The 20,203-nt window shown below is 36.3% G+C and overlaps 1 protein-coding gene across 7 annotated transcripts in view; it reads left to right on the plus strand.

Annotated features, from left to right (window-relative positions):
• The window catches only part of LOC118349920 (uncharacterized), a 586,341-nt gene that overhangs the window by 480,396 nt on the left and 85,742 nt on the right, over positions 1-20,203 (plus strand). For 4 of the 7 annotated variants that reach the window (XR_007408488.1, XR_007408490.1, XR_007408489.1 and 1 more), the window contains one exon: positions 12,050-12,207. Coding sequence is in view for 1 of the 7 variants with exons in the window: in XM_049106059.1 (XP_048962016.1) it covers positions 18,460-18,474 (15 nt within the window). In the remaining 6 variants the exon portion in view is untranslated. Of the gene's footprint in view, positions 1-11,313; positions 11,453-12,049; positions 12,208-18,349; positions 18,475-20,203 lie in introns of those variants that run through there. The other 3 variants (XR_007408493.1, XR_007408491.1, XM_049106059.1) reach the window with 2 other exon arrangements.

Here is a 20,203-nt window from a genome sequence, read left to right on the forward strand (position 1 = left end):
CTTTTTCTAGATCCATAGAATTATTTGATTTTCTGTTTTGTCTTTTTAAAATTTTTAAATTTTTTTATTTAAATTCATTTTATCAACATAAAGTTTAACACTCGGTGCTGTTTAAAGAATTTTTATTGATGAGCACTCTTAAAAACTCCTTATTTGTACTGCAAGCTGAAATTAGACCGTAGAAGCTCTTCTCTTAATTTCCCAAGCGACCTCATAAAAGGTTTGGGCTAACGTTCTCTAATTCCAAAATCCAAAGAAAATAAATTTTATCCAGATGTTGGGCTCGGAGATGTGTGTTGCATTACCAAGAAAATCGAATATTTGTTTTTTGGGGAAATCTTACTACTGTATATGATTTCAAGAAAAGATCATGTCTGTTTCTTCTTTCTTGCCCAGTTTCTTGTTTCCAGCCTCTGAATGCCACTTCTGAGTCTCTGGCCTTTCTATGTTTGTCGACAACACGCATGATTAAAATGATATTTTCATATTTCAGTGTCGTCGGAGCTCCTTAAAGCAGAGGGTTGTAAGTGCAAGGAAGAAAAAAAAAAGATAGGCAGTTCCCTAATGGCTTATTATCATCACATTTGCAATTCAGATCAGCTCTAAATTGACTGAAATTTTTAAACACATAGCAGGCAGTTTAAACTAATGATTGTCTGGAGGTTCACATCTGACATGAACTAAGCTTCTGTTCAAAACAAATTGCAAATAATTCCTCCCTTAGAGTCAAAATGTCACTTTTAAAACTCCATGTTATTCCTAGATTTTTGTCAGTTACATACAAAAAAAGAAATCTGCTTTTATCGTCAGTATTCTACCTTTGAACGAACTGAGTGACACCATTTTCCTATTTTAAAAAAAATAACACAACAACACGTATCTATATATATGACTCTACATCAGTTTCACTAGGAATCACCCCCCTTCCCCCTCTTCCCCTTCAAAAATCCTAATTGTAAAGTAAAACGCCCTTGGGGCAGTGGTATGCCCATGTTGCCTAGCAACCCTCAGCAGGTAGCTGGGATTCAGCTGCAGCTGTCCTGATTCTTTCCTAAAGAACCTTCTTATTACTGTTTGTGTTAATCTTTAACCAGGCTTTTAAACCACAGTCCTGCTCTGGCCGTCTCTTGTTGTTAGATTGCAGGGGCCCTACTCAAATGTTATCCCAGAGGTAATGGTATTAAGGGTGGCTATTGAATGTTTGAAGAGTGATAAGCCCTGAAAGGAATTAGAATTGCATGTTCCAACTCACCTTATTTTACATTCTTAAAAAATATCATGAAAATTGTACCCTAATAGGAACAATGGTCGGTGTTGACACACAGCTCTAAGCCTGCTTTTGCTCCCGGCTGGTAAATAAGGTGCGGCTGCCTCACTGCGAGCGTTCCTTTTAAAAAGCCCCACATTTTCCTACAAAGACTACTTAAGGAATTCATTTAGGATTTGGGGGTAGCTGTTAAGACTGATTCCTAAGTCTCTTGATTTAATTATAGGAGAGTTAGGTATAGACGGGTGGATGTAAACACAGATTGACTAGGGCATGGAAAAATCTCCCCGTTAGGGAGGTGTTTTTGTTGGGACTTCCATGGACTTGAAGTTGACCATTTCAAGGAAAAAGCAAGTGTTATGTGACAAGGGAGGCACATTTCACTTTAATTAGCCTTCCTTTCCTCAGGAAGTTTGGATAAATTTCAGAGACCGCCTACAACTGTTATTAACCAATGGGGGTAAGCTCATAAAACATTTTAAAATGAGGCTATTTCTACATTCCCATTACACAACATAAGACAAAGTGAAGAAGGCACAGCTTCTCTGAGGTCTTTTCACTCCCTTTCTCTCAGTAGATTAGAATTTTTTAAAAAAATCATCAGGGATGATTCACTCCCAAGACCTTCATTCCGTGTCATTTAAAAGGAATTTAGGCCTTTTTCCATGATAGCATTTGGTTACAGACCTAGTCCTATTATGCAACATAATATGTGCTTAATAATACTGATTAACTGGCTTGGAAATTGGAGAAAGGTCAGAGTATATAAAGTCGATAACATTTTCATATTTTCCGGACCTTACAGAAGTTAATCTATGTAGATACAATCTTCAAACTTTGGATTACACACACATGCACACACACAGTTATTAGTCTCCAGATTTCTGAATTGCATTGGTATTCTCCTTTTCTGTCTGAGGCTGTTCTAAAAATATTTTGATCTTATGTGAAAAACTAAAATGTACAGCTTCCCCCTAAATTCAGTAATTGATCGTGTCCATAATCTACTAGGTTATATGTGTTCATTGTTATTCCTCTCATAACACTAAACATCAAAGCACAGGAAATGTACCTCATATTTCTTTTGGAGAAACTAAGACAAGGAGCTTGTTATCCAGATTTCGGACTGCTGTGTTTGGATGTCTCACAAGTGTCATGATATCAGAAAAGATAGGGCACACACATTCAGGGTGGTATGGCCATAGACTGGAAGTCCCAGGGCATCGGATTAATGTCTCCTAGTGTAAGATGGCATTCAGGTTTCCACTGAGATCAGTTTTGCATTCAGAATACTAGCTCATTTTTTCTTTCCAAGAAATGTTACTGATACCATTTAGAAGTGATAAACCCTCTCTGTAATTTTGATTTGTCTCCTGTTTAAACTCCAACCTCTGTCTTTTATCTCTCTCTTGCCCTAAGATAAATTATTTTGTTACATGAATGATTGCCCAAGTGGGTCAATTAAATTCTTAATACAGCTGGTGTTGATTACGATTTTGCTAATGAAAATATCTTTGTGAAATCTTCAAGGCAACTTATAAAAATAAACTCCTTGATGAATCTAAAAGAAAATTTAGGGAAAAAATTATTAGTAAACATGTTGGTAGATATCATTCTATCAATCAAAACTTAGTTTGTGAAATGATAATTTGTCAAATCCCAGTAGAAGAGAGTATCAGTTTAGAAAAGGCAGTTTGAGATAATGTTCCTCTGCCTAGATTACAGAGTCATTTTCATGGCATTTATCCTTTGTCTCTGCAGGTGGGGTGTACCTAGTCCCCTCACCTGTGATCATCAGGCACTACATTCCTATTATATCCAGGCAGCTGTGGACTCAGTCTACTCAGGGCAGACAGCTTCGTGGACCTCATACCTGCCTGCTCCTCATTTATGCCCAGGACCTGTGCTTCCAAACAATCCACATGATAGAACTACTGCCCCGACCCTGAGGGGTGTGTCAGGTTGGGATGACCCATTATGGGCGCTGTGGCTCTCATTGTGGTTCATCATTTAGGTTTGAACACACACTTATAATGTTTCCAGCCTCACACCCCACTCCCACCTTCAGTTTCTTTCTTTCTTCCTCCCTTCCTTTTCTTTCCTTCCTTCCGTCTTTCCTTCCTTTGGACCTAGGTATGAATAAAACACAATATATTTTATTCCTCATGATAATATGTTGATGTTAAGTGGAGCAGATCCATAGATTTGTTTAGTCCAGAGTTTTTCAACCTTGGCACGACTGATGTTTTGGACATTGTTGACATTTTAGGCAATAAGAATTCTTTGTGGTTGGGACTGTCCTGTGCATTATAGAATGTCCAGCAGCACCTCACCCCCACCCCAGTTGTGACAACCAAAACTGTCTCCAGGCATTGACAAATGTCCCCTGGGGGCCCCAGATCACTCCCAGTTGAGAGCCACTGGTCCCGACCCTACCTCAGAGTGTGGTGTGTAGGCCAGCCCATCAGCATCACCTATAAACTTGTTAGAGACACAAGATCTCAAGACCCACCCTGTACCTACTGAATTCAAATCTGTGTTTTAGTAAGATCCCCAGGTGACTTCCTATGAACATTTATGTGCAGGAAGTGCTGATTTCGTTCATCATCTTAAACAGAAATTTGGGCATACTTCCTTCTTAGGCTGAGAGAGCACATTTCCAAGGGTTGGAAAGTAATTGTAGCAGAATCCTCAGTCTGCAAGTTGTTGTATGTATTGGCAGAAGTATTTAAAGCAAGCACAATTGAAATATTCAAGAAAAATAAAACAGTATTGACTTAAAATGTTTTCTCCCTAGTAACTATCATACTGTCTTAGATTTTTATCCACTTTGTACCATATGATTATCAGTTTTGGAATATTTTGGAAATATTTTCATATCTCCCAGGATAATCCATACATAACACTAATAATAATGCCCACTATAATTTATCAGGTGTTCATTACACACTAAGTCCTCTATTAGGTGCTTTAATCCTGACAACAATTCTGTGAAGCATTAGCCTCATTTGATAGATGAAGAAGCTGACTTTGAGAAATCGTAAGTACCTTTGTCCTGATCACAGATTTCTATAAAGTGAAAGACACAGCACTCAGGCTCGTGTTCTCGCCACCTTTCTATTCTTCCTCTTCTTCGAAGGGGAGAAAAAAATCATAATGAACATTTTCTCCAGCTAATTATGCCTAAACAACATCCCCACAGATTCTCAGCCCCAGGAATGAGCAGGGGGAAAGAATCATTATTTTTCTTTAAAGCCCTCTTTTGTTCTATCTTCTTAGGCAGTGGTCTCATTATATCTTGAGAATGTCTGAGTGTAGCCAAGAGCTTGAGGTGAAGAAGCAGGGCTCCCCCATTTCCATCCCTATGCCCCAATAGAATTAGCGTTCAGAAACAACAAAGCCACACGGTACATTGTAAGAAGCATCCTTGGAAGAAATCGTTTTGTCTCTTGTTTTTGAGATTTGCCCACTGATGGCTAGGAAGATGAACTATGGACTACATAGCTAGCCTGAGGTTTAATAAGTCGACAGAAACTGCAAAAGAAAACCAAATGTGGCATTTACATGATTTAATTGGAAACTAATACCTCTGTGATTCTTGATGTTTTTTTCCCCTTCATTAGAGAAACCCTCTGCTTTTACTTCTGATCCTTTCTTCGGCTGAACCTCTTCTACTGTATCACCAACCTATTTTTTATTCAACCTATATTCCATCAGACGGTATTCCCAGCTTCCTTTTATCACCATGGTGACACCATGTGCTTATGCCTTTATTAAAAATTTATCTTAAATAGATCTTCTAGGAACTAGTCTTTTAGCCAATGACAGTTTTTCAGTTTCAAATCCACCATAATGTCCAGATACTGGGAATTTGTGTGCAAATATTATGCCACTATTACTATAAAGGGAAATAAAGCAAAATGTTTAAAATTAGCTGCTATTCCTGTTAGCTACTTATGCATGGAAAAGACATTTTATATGCATTCCATTCTTACTTTCCAAGTACATTTGGCACACATTCTTTTTAAAGAAGAACTTTATGTAGACTTGAATTAGCTTATATGATCATGTATTACTGGGAAATTTTGAACCTTTAAAAAATGTTGTCCAGAAATGTATCCTATGAAAAAAAAATTGGAAATGCTAATAAAGATTGACATGCACATAATTGGCCTCACTTAAAAGATTAAAAAGTACATATATGTTCAGCAACAAGAGAAAGATTAAATAATAATATAGCAGTATGGTTGAACAATGTGCATTTCTGAATGATATTACAAATAATTTTAGTGATGGGGAAAGGATTATATGTTAATTGAAAAAAGATACAAAATTATATGTGATAGGACTTCCAGCTTTATAGATCTATCTATAGCTTTTTAGTTAAATATCTTTGGTTACAGGTATCTCTCTCTACTTATATAATTGAGTAAATGTCAACTATTAAAAATGCTATAGCTAATTGATTAGTTTATGGGTAATTTTTATCTTTCTAGAGCTTTTTTTCTGTTTTCAACAGTTTCTTTAATGAACATAAAATGCTTTTGAAATCAGAAAGAAAACAGGGGAATATTTAAATAAAAAATTAATTCTACCTGGATTGTACCAATATAATTAAGAGGTCCCTGGGATTTTGCATATTTTTCTTATATTTAAAGAGTCTATTGTTACAGAAACTACTCTTAACCTGGTGCTTTTGTTTTAAAAGAGGTTTCAAAACAGTTATTCCAGATGAAGGACAGAGACTATTGTCTTCACCATGGATAATGAAAAATGAGTGTCAAGGAAATAGGAACCAAATCAGGGGACATTGTCCCAAGTGTGTATAAATTAAATAGCTAATTTTCCAAAAGGTCAAATCCGGAGTCTGCAGATGGGTTTGACAATAGTAAAGATTGCAGGAATATTTTTCATTATAATTAAACAAAAATGTACTTAAATAAAACAAAGTGTAAGAAGATGCTTTTCTATATGGATATGATTAATGGGTGTTTTAGGGGGGAAAGTTCTCAAAGGACAATGCTGCAGTGGTAAGAAGGCATAGGATTCGGTCACAAGAATTCTGGGATTTTAGATTTGACTCTGCCATTACCAAGCCTTGGACAGGTCATTTAATCTCTCAGTTTCTTCACTTAGATTATAAAGGGTTTGATTAGATGCTATCTAGAATTCCTTATGGTTGAGAGTCTGAGTTATTCTACTGTTTCATTTGTTCTTATAGTACAGATCAATTTATGGGAGTTTACATTTCTGAAACTGGGGTCAAGATCCTAGCTGATCCTCAGAACAACTGTGTAAGCATCTGTGGTGATGATAGGATTTCTTTGGTGGCCAGACAGGCTCTGTTATTTTCTCCAACTAAATGAAGCCAAGCAATATGGAAAATAGGCTTCCAGCATACAAGATCTCTTCTTGATTTCCACCAAACAATGCTCTTTCACTTGGAACACTATTTACATGTGTAGAAGTATTTCATCTTTTATAAAATGCTTAGTAAACTTGTGATGGGAAACAAAAAATGATGACAATAGCAGTTCTATTTTATGAATATAAGTATCTGTTAAATATGTCCGATATGCACTCAATATATGTGAATGCATGTATCAAAAAGACCTTTAATTTCTAAGCAGACATAAATAACTAGCTTTTGAAGTGGTTTTATCGAAGTATAACTGATATTTAATAAACTACATGTATTTTAAGTACCCAATTTGCTATATTTTGATATACGGATATAACTCACCAAAACCAAACTAATAACTATAACAGCACCCCAAAATATTGTCTTATTTCCCATTGTAATTCCTCTACAAACTTGAATGTGGTATTACATATGGCTCAAAGTTATTTTTTATTCTTTGCAATGTGGATATCTGATTATTCTAGCACTGTTTATTAAACTCTCATTCTTTCTCCCCCATAAAACTTTGTTAAAAAGCATTTGACTACATGCATATGGGTTTCTTTCTGAAATAAACTGCTTGGTTTCATGTTATGATTCTCTGTCTCTGCTAATTCCACATTACCTTGATTCCTATAGGTTTATAGGTCTTGAAGTTAGACGATATAAATCGTCTGAATTTGTTTTTATTTATCCCAAAGTAGCTTTGGATATTTTAGACCTTTGAATTTTCATATACATTTTAGAATCCATTTGTCAATTTCTATAAGAAAGCCTCCTGAGATTTTTATTGGAAGTACATTTAATGTCCAAATCAATTTGGGGATATTTGGTAACCTGATGATATTGAATTGTTATTGAATTGTATGATTTGTGAACTAATTGCATCTCTCCATTTACTTAGGTGTTCTTTACATTCTCTCTGCAAAGTTCTAAGTTCTTTTATTTATCAGCATATATATCTTGCATATCATGTTTATATTTAATTATTTTCTGTTTTTGACACTTGCCTAAGTGGTATTGCTTGTTTCAATGTCAACTTCTGAATACTATCAGTCTATAAATTTACAATTGATTTTTTTTTTTTTTTTTTTTTTTGGTATTCATCATGGATCTCATGACCTTGTTAAACACAATTTTTAGTTCTAGTTTTTTGAGGGCAGATTTCACAGGATTTTCTACAGAGATGATCTTGTCATTTGGGATTAATGGTAGTTTAACTTTTTCCTTTCCAATATAGATAACTTTTATTTTTTTTCTTATCTTATTACACTGGCTTAAACCTCCAGTAAAATGATGAGTTGATGTAGTGAAAGCAAATGCCATTTCTCAATATTTAACATTAAATATTAGTTAACTACATTATTTTGATAGCTATTATTTTGAAGAAGTTTCCTTTTGGTGCTACTTTCCTAAAAGTTTTTGTTTTGTTTTTTTTAAACTAGGAATGGATTTGGGTTTTGCCAAATGATTTTTTTTTCTGCATCTATTGAAATTATATGTGCGTGTCTTCATCAGTTAATATGGTAAATGACATTGAGTTTTAATGTTAAACTAGAGTGGTATTCTGGGATAAGTTCCACTTACTTATGATGTATTATCTTAAAAAAAAATGTACACACACACACACACACACGGTTGGATTTGATTTACTAAAATGTTAAAGAACTTGTTGCATCTACGTTCATGAAGGATACTTGTCTGTAGTTATCTTTTCCTGTGATGTGTTTGATTTTGGATTCAGAATAATGCTATTATCACAGAACGAGTTGGGAAGTGTTTATTTCTTCCTTCAGTGTTTGAAAGAACTGACCAATAAAGCCATGTAGATATAGAATTTTCTTTGTGGGAAGATTTTAAATTGCCAATTAAATTTCCTAATAGATATACGGCTCTACAGACTGTCTCTTCATATATGACTTTTAACAGTTTGTGTCTTTTAGGGAATTTATCAGTTTCATCTAGTTCTCAAACTTATAGACATAAAATTTATAATATTTTTATTAGGTGCTCCGGGTATGAATTTATTACATCTCAGCTCAAAGTCGACTCTTTACCTGCTCTGTGAGAATGGAGCTTTAAACATTTTTTCTTTGCAGCAAGTGTGATAATAAGCTTTGTCAAAAAAAGGCACTGGAGGACATTATAGAGGAGTGAATTTTCTTTGTGACTCCTGTAGGGAGTCAATGCTCTATGTATATTTTCACATTTTTGCAGTGAGGGCTTTTGAACAAAGAACTCTGGCACCTGAGTTAAAGGATGACTGAATAGAACTATAAAGATAGAGATATCCGGTGAGAGATACTGATTTATCTCCCCAGAGCCATTTTGTTTACATTTGTTTATATTCCAAGTGGTTATATAGAGGGCAGAGTTGGGGATCTCCAGAGAGGATTTGTTTATATTCTGGAGCAAAGGTCTCTAAAAGGGAGGATGGCTGGTGTGCCAGCAGCCCTGTATACACTTTGAGTTTCCTAATTTTAGAGTTCCTCTCCTGTGGTGCAAAGCTCATTTTTACGCACAGGGTGCATGTGCTGCACTGCATCACCCTGTATTTTCATTTGAAACAACTTCCACATGTGGAAATAGAGCATGTGATGCTCCACCGCATCGCCGTATGGAAGAATTGAATCATGAGGAAGGGACACACAGTGCTCTGTGTGTGAAAGGTCTATTCCCTGAACAAGAGATTTCACATGCTCACAAACACCCCTCCCCTCTGCATATTTATGCCTCTGTACACATACACATAGAAAGACATCTGTGGCAGGCTAACTTGCCAGTTTATAGATCTGGTAACATTTCAGCTCTTTTATGGTTGCAGACTCACCAGTTCCAGTCTGCTGCTGTGTTGCCTTTCTGCCCCTGCTACATGGCTGTCAGCATCTCACTGCCCCAGCAAACACACACAGAGGACTCAGTTCCTCAAAACACTCACTGCCCTGGCCACTGCAGTCACTGTGGCCCTGCTGATATGGACACCATGTGCTCCAAGTGTCGCTTAGGCCTTTGGTCAACAGGGTTCCAACACTCCAAACTCCTCTGCACAACACCCCACCAGCCTCTTCCCATTTGTATCCCAAAGGGTCATTCTCCGCAGTCCTCCTGACATAAGACACTGCATACCTCTTGCTACACACACACAACTCCCCCCACCCCCCCACCAGCAATGAGTGTACCCACAACACCTTGACTCCTTTTGTGCACCAGCATTGTTTCACCTGCAACTGGGAAAGGGTGGTTGGCCATTTACTCATTCATTCATTCATTCATTCATTCATTCATTCATTCCTATTGCTTAATACCCATGGACCATCTCTGGTTTAGGCAGTCCAGCTAACTTCTCTGCTATGGCGTGGGTAGTAAGACTACCTTTTCCAATAAGGTCTTCATTCAGCCTTGAGGAGGGCATCACTTCCAAGTTTGTTCCTATTTGAATACTCTCCCTAAAACTTGTGTTTTATGTACCCTAATTAGATTTGAACTGATATATTACTTATAAAAACAAGTTTGTAACTGACATAAGATAAAGCACACATATTTCAAGCGTATAATTTAATACATTTTGATATATAAATGTGTTCCTAATATGCCATCAGATAATAAATATGTTTATTAGCCCCAAACACTTCTTAATGTCAAATGATATTTTGGGGGATTGCATAAAAAGAAACTGAGCCAGGGATATGTTTAGTTTGGGCTTATTTGCATCTATTTATGTGATTCATAGTCACTTTTATGTATGATTAAATCAGTGATGGTCATCTTGCTTTAAGGAATGACTTCTGGGATTACTTCTGGTGCCTACTCTTGTCACGTGCTTCTTGATGGGAAGTATTAAAGCCATATGAATGTGTGCTATGGTACTGAGCATGGACCTGTGTGGCTGTTGGAGGAAAAATGCAATTTACAATATATAAATATATAGACCTAGGACCTTGTCTGTGCAAATTGTTCTAAATTCTATGCTCATGTGTACAAGACCCAATATAAATTTTCCCAAGTTATCAATAAAACTTTATTTACAGATAATGCAAAAATAAAAAAAATTAAAAAGAAAATCACTGATAATGCATCCAAAACCAAAAAGAGTCATTTCTAAACTATTAATAAAAAGAAAATAAAATTTTTGTTAACCATATTTAAGGAGAGACTAAAGTAGTTGTCTAGCATCTTTACAAGACAGGGAATGAAAGAGATTGAGGCCAAAAAAATGGGGGTCAAACTTATTGTGGTGGTGATCTGATAGATTGTTAATAAAAATGTTTGTTTTCCTTGAGTCTATAATGTTGATGATATTTGTCAGCTTTTATATTTTAAAATCTGTTATAATTTTTTTCATTCCAAATATTTATGCCTAATTTTGTATCTACAATTTTGTATTTTTCTCTTAAAGTGGGACCCCCCCCCCAGAATGTATAAGCTTCAAGTCCCACTCAAACTAGATCCGTCCCTGCCTCCAAACATTGCTTTACTTGAACATGTCTTAGCAAGTGAATTATCCAGTGTGTGATAATTGTTTATAATATTAGGGACTGTGTAGGGATTTTGAATATAGATACTGATGATGGTGAGGGAGCCAGTGTTGGCCATGTTGAATATGATAGCAGCGACAGTAATGAATGGCTGTTTCTTTCATTCGCAGATCAAGCTGAATCCATTACCACCCTTTGTAGATTTTTCTGACATGTCAAAGATTGCTTCTTGTTTGCTCAAAATCGCACCTACTGCAATTTAAACTTACTTCACCTTGATCTCTCCTCACTGCACAATGAAAACCTCTGGTCAGCATTTACTATATATTTCTTGATGTGATTGAGGTCTGTGATAGCTATATTTTATCAACCCAACATCAGAGCACGCAGCTTTCCCCTCATTTATACATTTATGGGATTATACATTATGGTATTTCCAGCTTTATAAAAGTATCTGGTTAATTTATATTTGCTTATATACTTCAAAAATTGCCCTTATTATAGAAAGTGCATGAGAATTGAGTACATATTTTGAGTACATACTTCACAAACATATAACAGTTTGTGAAAATTGCAGTGGAAAATTGGGGACTATGTTCTTTAGAGTAGTATTTGTTTAGTCTTCAATAATTATGTTTTCAGATGTATTTTTTCATTTAAGGGTTGGCGTTGAAATGGGTGGCTTCAGACAGATTTTTAAGCTCAAGACAAAGGTTAGAAGTCTCCTGTATATTATACTTTGAGAATTATTCAACACAGCATAAGTCATCTGATAGGTGTGCTTTCATCATATTTTACTTATGGGTATGTATTGTTTTTAGATGTCTGTACTTTGCTGTTCTTCATGTGTATCTTCCTAGTTTGAATAGATTCCTTCTTTTCTCTCTTCCTTTGTCGACTTTTCAGTCAGATTGCTCAATCCCAAGACAAAGAACTCGTGGATCATGGGCTAGAAAAAAGGGTTAAAGGATTAGAATGAATTCAAGAAAGAACGATCTGGTTGCCACTTGGAGAAGGACACAGGAGCTGAACCCAATGGTGCTGTGGAGCCTGGGGAGGAAATTGTGAGTACTTGCTCTTGATTGAGTATCATTATCCTCCTGTTGTCTAGGAAGATGATTGTTATAATTAGCGACAAATGTCATGGGCAACTATAATTTGCCTTTCCTTGTAACAGCTGATAGTTTACCTTTCTCAATGCCTTCTTCTACCTAGCCACCATGTCCGTCTCTCTCCACCCCTCCATAACTATAAAATATTGAATAAAATACATTTGTCTTATGGTATTATATATTGATGTACACTTATAACAATAATGTGTTAATTTTTTAGAAGTCACTGAGAGGCCACTCACCCAAATTTTAGGCTCTTGTATAGTTAAAATACCTACAAGGAGAAATAAGAAACCATGAGTTTACATAATAGGCACCACCAGATGGGTTGGTAGAGATATTTTGGAAGTATCTTTCATTAATTTTATTTCTAAGTGTAGTACAAAGGGATGTAATTTGTGGTGTTGCACGGTGCCTTTTAAACAGACTTTTTTTTTTTTTTTTTAGTTTTCTTTTTTTTTTTTTAAACTTACTTATGATAGTCACAGAGAGAGAGAGAGAGAGAGAGAGAGAGAGAGAGGCAGAGACATAGGCAGAGGGAGAAGCAGGCTCCATGCACCAGGAGCCTGACGTGGGATTCAATCCCAGGTCTCCAGGATCGCGCCCTGGGCCAAAGGCAGGCGCCAAACCGCTGCGCCACCCAGGGATCCCTTAAACAGACTTTTAATATCCTTTGGATTTTATTTGTAGTGTATTCTTTCCATTTCATTTTGAACTTATTATGGTAATCCAATAGAATGATACACAACTCTTGAGTTAAATTTTAAAAATAGAATGCAAAGCACAATAATTTACAAAGCATGATATAACTGTGAAGAATACTGAACTAGCATGTACTTGTGCTACGCATTTACTCTAGGAGAGTCACAGTCGTTGAATTGCCTTTAAATAAAAGTAGCTCAAGGGCTCTTTTAAAATGTGTCACTACTTGGTACTTCGTACTATATCTAGGTGAATAAGTCCCAGTGTATATTTTTAAATAACACAGAATGTTATATTTAGAATAGTAATGAAATGAAAAGTCAGTGAATAAATAAATAGCTGATAAATCTAGGGCAAAGATAAATGCTTCCAAAACTGAGGAGGGATGTGATTTCATGTCTCATGATGATATGTTTTTATCTGTGCATAGCTTCTGCCCCAGCATTTTACAGTAGTCTCCCTTTACCTGTGGTTTGCTTTCTGCAATTTCAAATACTGGTAGTAAACTATGATCTGGAAGCAGATGAGCCTCCTCCTGACTTCTTGTCAGAAGGTCAATAGCAGCCTAATGCTAGGTCACATGCTTAACGTCATTCTCCTCACCTCATCTCCTCACTTACGCGTTTATCATCTCACTTCATCATAATAAGGGTGGGTACAGTACAATAGGATATTTTGAGAGATAGATAGATCACAGTCACTTTTATTAGAACATACTGTTACCATTGTTCTACTTGTTGTCATTGTTACTTGGCCTAAGTGATTAATGAAACTTTGTCATAGGTATACATGTATAGGAAAAACAGTCTATGTAGGATTCTGAACTATCTGCAGTTTCTGGCATCTGGCACCCCCCCCCCAGGGGTCTTGGAACCAATGGGGGGACTGCTGTACTTGTTTTACTCCCTCAATTCTAGGGTGAAGAGTCAATATCTTACATCTACATGTCTACTTTATATCCTTATGATCCAAATTCATTCTGTATGTTTTCACTGAGACTCTCTTTTAGAATATTATTAATGTATTGTTTTAGCCATATATAGTGGCCTTTGCTCATTGTCCATCTTTATAGCATTACTGTAGATTTCAACATTTTTGAGCATTCCCTGCTTCTCAAAGCAATTGGCCTTTGTGGCATTGATTCTGGGTTGTCTTCTCTCCTGGGGACAGCTCCTTATCTCGCTACTGTTTTTTTCCACTATTTTAAATGCACATGTTCTGTTATTCCTATTTCCAGAACATCTGCTTTTTTCCTCCTTCTCTGGGGAGTATCTCTCTTCTAGGTCTCAACTATCATTTCTCTGTGGACAAGGCTAAGGCAATGAACATCTTTTCATCTCTAGAGCTTTTTCTTGAATCTCGTGGAGTCCAGGAAAATGAGAAGAGAGCTAAAAAGATCAAGGATATTTCTGTGAGTTCAGAAAACTATCTAGTTGAAGATTTGGAATGACGGAGAATAATGGAGATTCAGTAGGTAGAAACCAAACCAAAGCTGGAGCTTTTCAATTTTGCTCTCATTTGAAAGAAGATTCTTTTCTTTTCAATATACTTTTTAATCTTTCGTTCTTCATTTCAGAGTTGGTTCTGAGATTGTTGCATAGCTTTTTACTAAAGGTCAATAAAATAAACTGTTTTGAAATGACTAGGTCAGGTACTAGACAGAAATACATAGTTTTCAGGTGATGGAAAAATTCATTTACTATTTATACTGAAAGTTACATTAAGGGGCACTGGAGCAAGTCCATTATTTCCTAATCTTACTGATTTTGCTGATATTGATTACACTAAATATAATAATACTTTTCATTTATAAAGTGCTTTTAAACTATATACAAAGAGTGCCTGAATCAGGTCACATTCAATATGTCTCTTCATATGTCACGTGGTAAGTTCACTTTCTGAGGCCTGATGAATACATTTGCATCAGTTCATTTTCCTGATTACTGGAGCCAAAAAGACCAAATATACTCTATATATTCCAATTATATAGGATTGCCCAATAAAGCCTTGTACCAGGATAGGATTTATTTATTTATTTTTAAATGTTTTATTTTTTAAGTATTTCTACCCCCAACATGGGGTTCGAACTCACAACCCTGAGATCAGGAGTCACATGTTCTATCACCTGAGCCATTCAGGCACCCCAAGAATTAAGAACAAAAGAACAAACAACTAGAAAAACAAAACTTCTGTGAGTCAGAAACTAGACTGGTTTTTATGTGTGATTGTGGGATTAGTTTCATTATCTTAAACTCCCATCTGCACCATTCTTGTCACCACAAAAATTGCAAAGAATACTCTCATTAGCTGCCTAAAATTTGGTCTTACTAATGAAGAAAATATTTCTGTGCCACCTCTTCACCATTGGAAGGGATCGTGTATGAAAGCTCTGCAGGTGCTTCTTAGAAGTTAAAGCATATTTGTTGTAACAGTTTAATCTTCTCCCTCAATTTCATTTTGTTCTCATTTGCTTCCTTTTGCTCCTTTATCAGTTTCCATCTCCTCCACGTTGCTTGGGTAATGATTGTCCAGCAATATGACCAGACTCTGGATAATTCAATAGGTTTAAACAACAAAGCGTTCATTAAAGAAAACTACTGAAACTGCATGTGCCCTCTGTCTCTTAGCCTTGTGGGTCTTTGGCTGTTTATTCCCCCCGCCCTTTTAAGACTATATTTATTTATTTGAGAGAGAGATGGAGAGAAGAGTGGGGGTGAGGGGCAGAGAGAGAGAGAGAATCTCAGACTCTGCATTGAGCATGGAGCCCCGTGTGGGACTAGATAACATGACTAGAGCCAAAATCAAGAGTCAGATGCTTAACTAACCAAGCCACCCAGGTTCCCCTATTTTGCTTTCTGAATTTAAAGGACATTTACACACACACACACACACACACACACACACACACACACACAAAGATTGCCTTTTTTTCTTAAGTCATTTTCTGAACTGAAAATATCTCCATATAGACATATGGCCTTCAATATGTATGGAAACTGTATTTGATAGTAAAGAAGAACTTTGGAAGGAAGTTAGAAATATCGTAAAGTGATATTGAGGGTACTGTCAAACTAGACAAAATCATTAATGTCATCAAATATTTGCTATAAAAGAATTAAAATAGAAGATTTATGTCATAGTAAATACTTTGAAAAAAGTTGCAGGAAGCCCTGGGTGGATCAGCAGTTTACCGCCTGCTTTCGGCCCCGCGGCGTGATCCTGGGGTCCGGGATGGAGACCCGGGGTCCGAGATGGAGACCCGGGATCCGGTCCGCATCAGGCTCCCTGATGGAGCCTGCTTCTCCCTCTGCCTGTGTCTCTGCCTCTCTCTCTCTCTCTCTCTCTGTGTCTCTCAGGAATAAATAAATAAAATCTTTAAAAAAAAAAGTTGCTACACTAGAAATTTGAGATGGAAGTTTTCAAGGAAGTTACTTAAATATTTTTATTTGTTCTGTTCCTATTAAACTTATTTAAATACTTGATATTCCAAGTGTGAGTGAACTGGAGCACTGTGAGTTACCAAATATTGGGAGACTTAAAAAATATCACTATATTCATATTCTTGTTAAATTCATTCTGTGACCTACTGGCTTCCAAAACATATAGTAATATAACATTACATCCATTGAGGTGAATTTTGGAATATAGTAGTTGGAGAAATTTATTTCTGCATGACATAAGGCAAAAAAACTCAGATACTGATAGTAAATACTTTTCACAAAGGATGCAAATTCTCTAACACATGATTAGAATGCTGTGTTATGTTCTACATGTGCTCAAATTTCGAATCCAGTTTTACTTCACAATTAGACTTTCTCTGATAGTTTTAGGTAAAACAACATTAAACAATTCATCCCCCAACATATAACAAAAAAGGTAAGACTTTAAGGGAAATCAGTTTACTTTTGTTTTTTAAATTTTAAGGATATTTGGAAGTTAGGCTGTCTTCATTTCTGTTTCAAAGTAATCAAAATATAAGTCCACAATGTATTTATTTTCTTGTCCTCCAGATCTTCCACTAATTAGATTATTAATGATATGCTTTTAAAACTACACCAGATTTTGTTTTTTGTTTTTAAGTTTTATCTTTTTAGGTATTCTCTATACCCAATATGGGGCTCAAACTCATGACCTCGAGATCAAGAGTTGCATGTTCCTCTGGCTGAGCCAGCCAGGAGCCCCTTGTTTTTGTTTTTGTTTCTGTTTTTTATTTTGTTTTGTTTTTAAATAAAGCAGACTACTTAATCCCATATTATATATTCCACTATGGTAGATTTAACAGACTTAAAACACACCAAAAAAACATAGCAAAACATCACTCAAAGTAAATTAAATTAAAAACAATAGAAGTTTTCAAAGAGAAACAGTGACAAAAATATTAAAAGCATGTTATAACACCTACAGACTTGCTATAAATACACCAAAATGTCAGCACTAAACTTTTTAACAATTAACTGAAAAATTGTAACCTGGACAATTCCAGGTTACAGAGCTTATGTGCTTAAAGATAGACCAGTTGTTCAAGAGGTAGAATTATTTTGTGTACTAATCCCAGAAAGGAATTTTGTGCAAGACTCCTCATTAAGAGAATAATATAAAGGACTGTGTCCTCCATGAGATTTCTACAGAAGAGCTTAGGGGGTCTGTTTTGAAAAAAGTATGTATATATATTAAGTATTTTAGAATTACTATATTTACATTAGTGTATTATGTGTGAACTGATATGAGTGCAGAAATAGAACATCAATGTTAAATATTAAATGACATGCTTTCCTACAGTATTACAACAAAGCAGAGAATAGAGAGGTACATGTATTGTCTTTGTAAGTACCATGAGCCAGCAATGCCTTGAATACACATTTGGCCATATCATTTCTTGACAAGCAGAAGGGCTCACTCTAGAACAAAAGTCATCATTTAAAAAAAAAAAAAAAAACTAACCATACCATACAACTGACTTACAATGTTTTTTAAAAGATTTTGTTTTTAAGTAATCTCTAAACCCAACGTGGGGCTCAAGCCCACAACCCCGAGATCATGAGTTGCATGCTCTACTGAGTCAGCCAGGTGCCCCTTATAATTTTTGATTAAATGCAGCATATGAACTTATTTAGTTCTCTAGGTATATCTTTTGCAATCAGTTCTCCTATACTGTACAGAGAATGACCTGCTATTCAAGATGAACCATTTCAAAAGTGCTTTCCTGAGACTTAAAAAAAAAAAAATGCCAAAAGGCATGCATACTTGGTTTGCCTGCATATATAATTTTCAGATTAGTTTGTTTCAACCATAGACCTTCTACTGGTGAACTTTGGGGATCTTTTGGTCTCTTCATCTGTATTTTCAAAATTATACCTTGAACAGCTTCTTGCCTTTTCCCTTAGGGACTGAGGGCATCTCTCTTCATTGTATGGCCTGTAGGGCAGACACCTTGACTTTCCTACAAGAATATTAGTCCATCCCAATTTGGACGTATTGTTCCAAGCTAAGGGACTATGCAGGATGGCTGCATTCCAGGTAAGTGTTAGGGAATACTACCTTAAGGTCCCACTGCTCCAATTCTGTGGAAAACTCACTTAAACAAAAGATACTTATAAACACATGTGTGCACGCGCACACATTACTCACACACAGACACACCTCCCATTGGAGATATATGTGGTCAGACTGGGAATGGCATTGACTGCTGGCTACTCAAATAATTGTTTTCATTGAATTGCTTTTTTAGTACAAGGCCCCCAGCCTACAGTGAGTAATTTTATATGAAATAATCTCGTGAAACATGTTGCTGCCTTTAGTTAAGGGTGCTGTTGGATTTCTTTCGTCACTCAGTGTCCTCTTTTTTTTTTTTTTTTTTAAGATTTTATTTACTTATTTGACAGAGAGCACAAGCAGGTAGAGCAGCAGACAGAGGGAGAGGGTGAAACATGTTCCCTGTGGAGCAAGAAGCCTGATGTGGGGCTCTATCCCAAGACCCTAAGATCATTACCTGAGCCAAAGGCAGATGTTTAACCAACTGAGCCATCCAGGAACCCACCTGTGAGGACCCATGGGAGGACATTGTCTTAGATTTTTAAACCAGTGCCTGTCCTGGGCCCCATTGCCCATCCATGCTATGAATCATGCACCTGATTGGGCTACATCTGAATCCTGGACTTCCTGGCTCTGTCCACTAAGGCCTCCTGCACTAGATGCCAGAGAAGGTAGAGTCGATATGTGATCTAGCAAAGGTCCAGGGGCACAGATCTGTAGGCAGCTGTGTATTCATTTTAGTCCTGCCCTCCATGAATTTGTCCTATTATCATTTTGCCTTGATGCCATTTTTTTGTATCCACTTTGTTTTTATCTTTTCTTAGTATTCTGTATGGATTTTTAAAGCTACCTTAAATAATTGGGGGAAGTGAGCGTGAGAATTTGAGGACAATGAAAGCTTCGACCTTTCCTTATTTCATGCCCTTCCAGTCTAGGGCTCCTTGTGTTCTTTAAGCCATTCCCCCAAAAGCAGACCACACTCAACACTTGTTCCCTGTTCCCCTTTCCTGTACTGATAAAATGATATATTACCACCTTCCCCAGAGAGGGCATGAGACATGGTTGCTGTTGCTTCTATCTCTGCACACCACTTGTGCTGTGCTCTACAAGCATATAAATTTTAATATAAAACTTAAGGTTTCTTGGAAGTGTTAGATTCTGTGGGCTTAACATTTTTGATGACTCACTGATGCTCAGTTTCTTGGGTGATCAGTTTCTTGGGTGATTTAGTAAAAGATCTGAACTCCTCTCTAAAATGAACACATTCGCTTAAAAAAAAAAGTTTACATAATTATTTTGATAGGAGTTGACAGTAAAGCAGAAATTCTGTGAAATGTGGGTACTAAATATTGTCAGTAAACTCAATTCTCCTTTGTCTGAAAATCTTATTTAAATGGCATAACAGAGATTCCATGTATCCTGGGAGTAGCTTTAGAATTCATACTTTTGAGTACCTAGGATGAATATGGGAAAGCCGTTTTTATTAGTTTTTCATTCATTCCCATGTCTGTTTTTCCTGTAGTTAATTAGTGTAACTACTTTGTCCTCACTATTGTTCTAGGTGCTGGAGATACAGTGATGACAAATCAAAATCCTTGCCCTTGTGGAACTTATTTTCCACTTTCAGGAGGAGATACTCAATGAATGAATTAATAAGCAATGAAGATAATTTCAGATGCAGATACAGCCAAGAAAAAGAAGTGGTTATGTATCC

This window comes from Canis lupus, chromosome 35 (assembly GCF_003254725.2).
Source record: "Canis lupus dingo isolate Sandy chromosome 35, ASM325472v2, whole genome shotgun sequence".
Taxonomy (NCBI): Eukaryota; Metazoa; Chordata; class Mammalia; order Carnivora; family Canidae; genus Canis; species Canis lupus.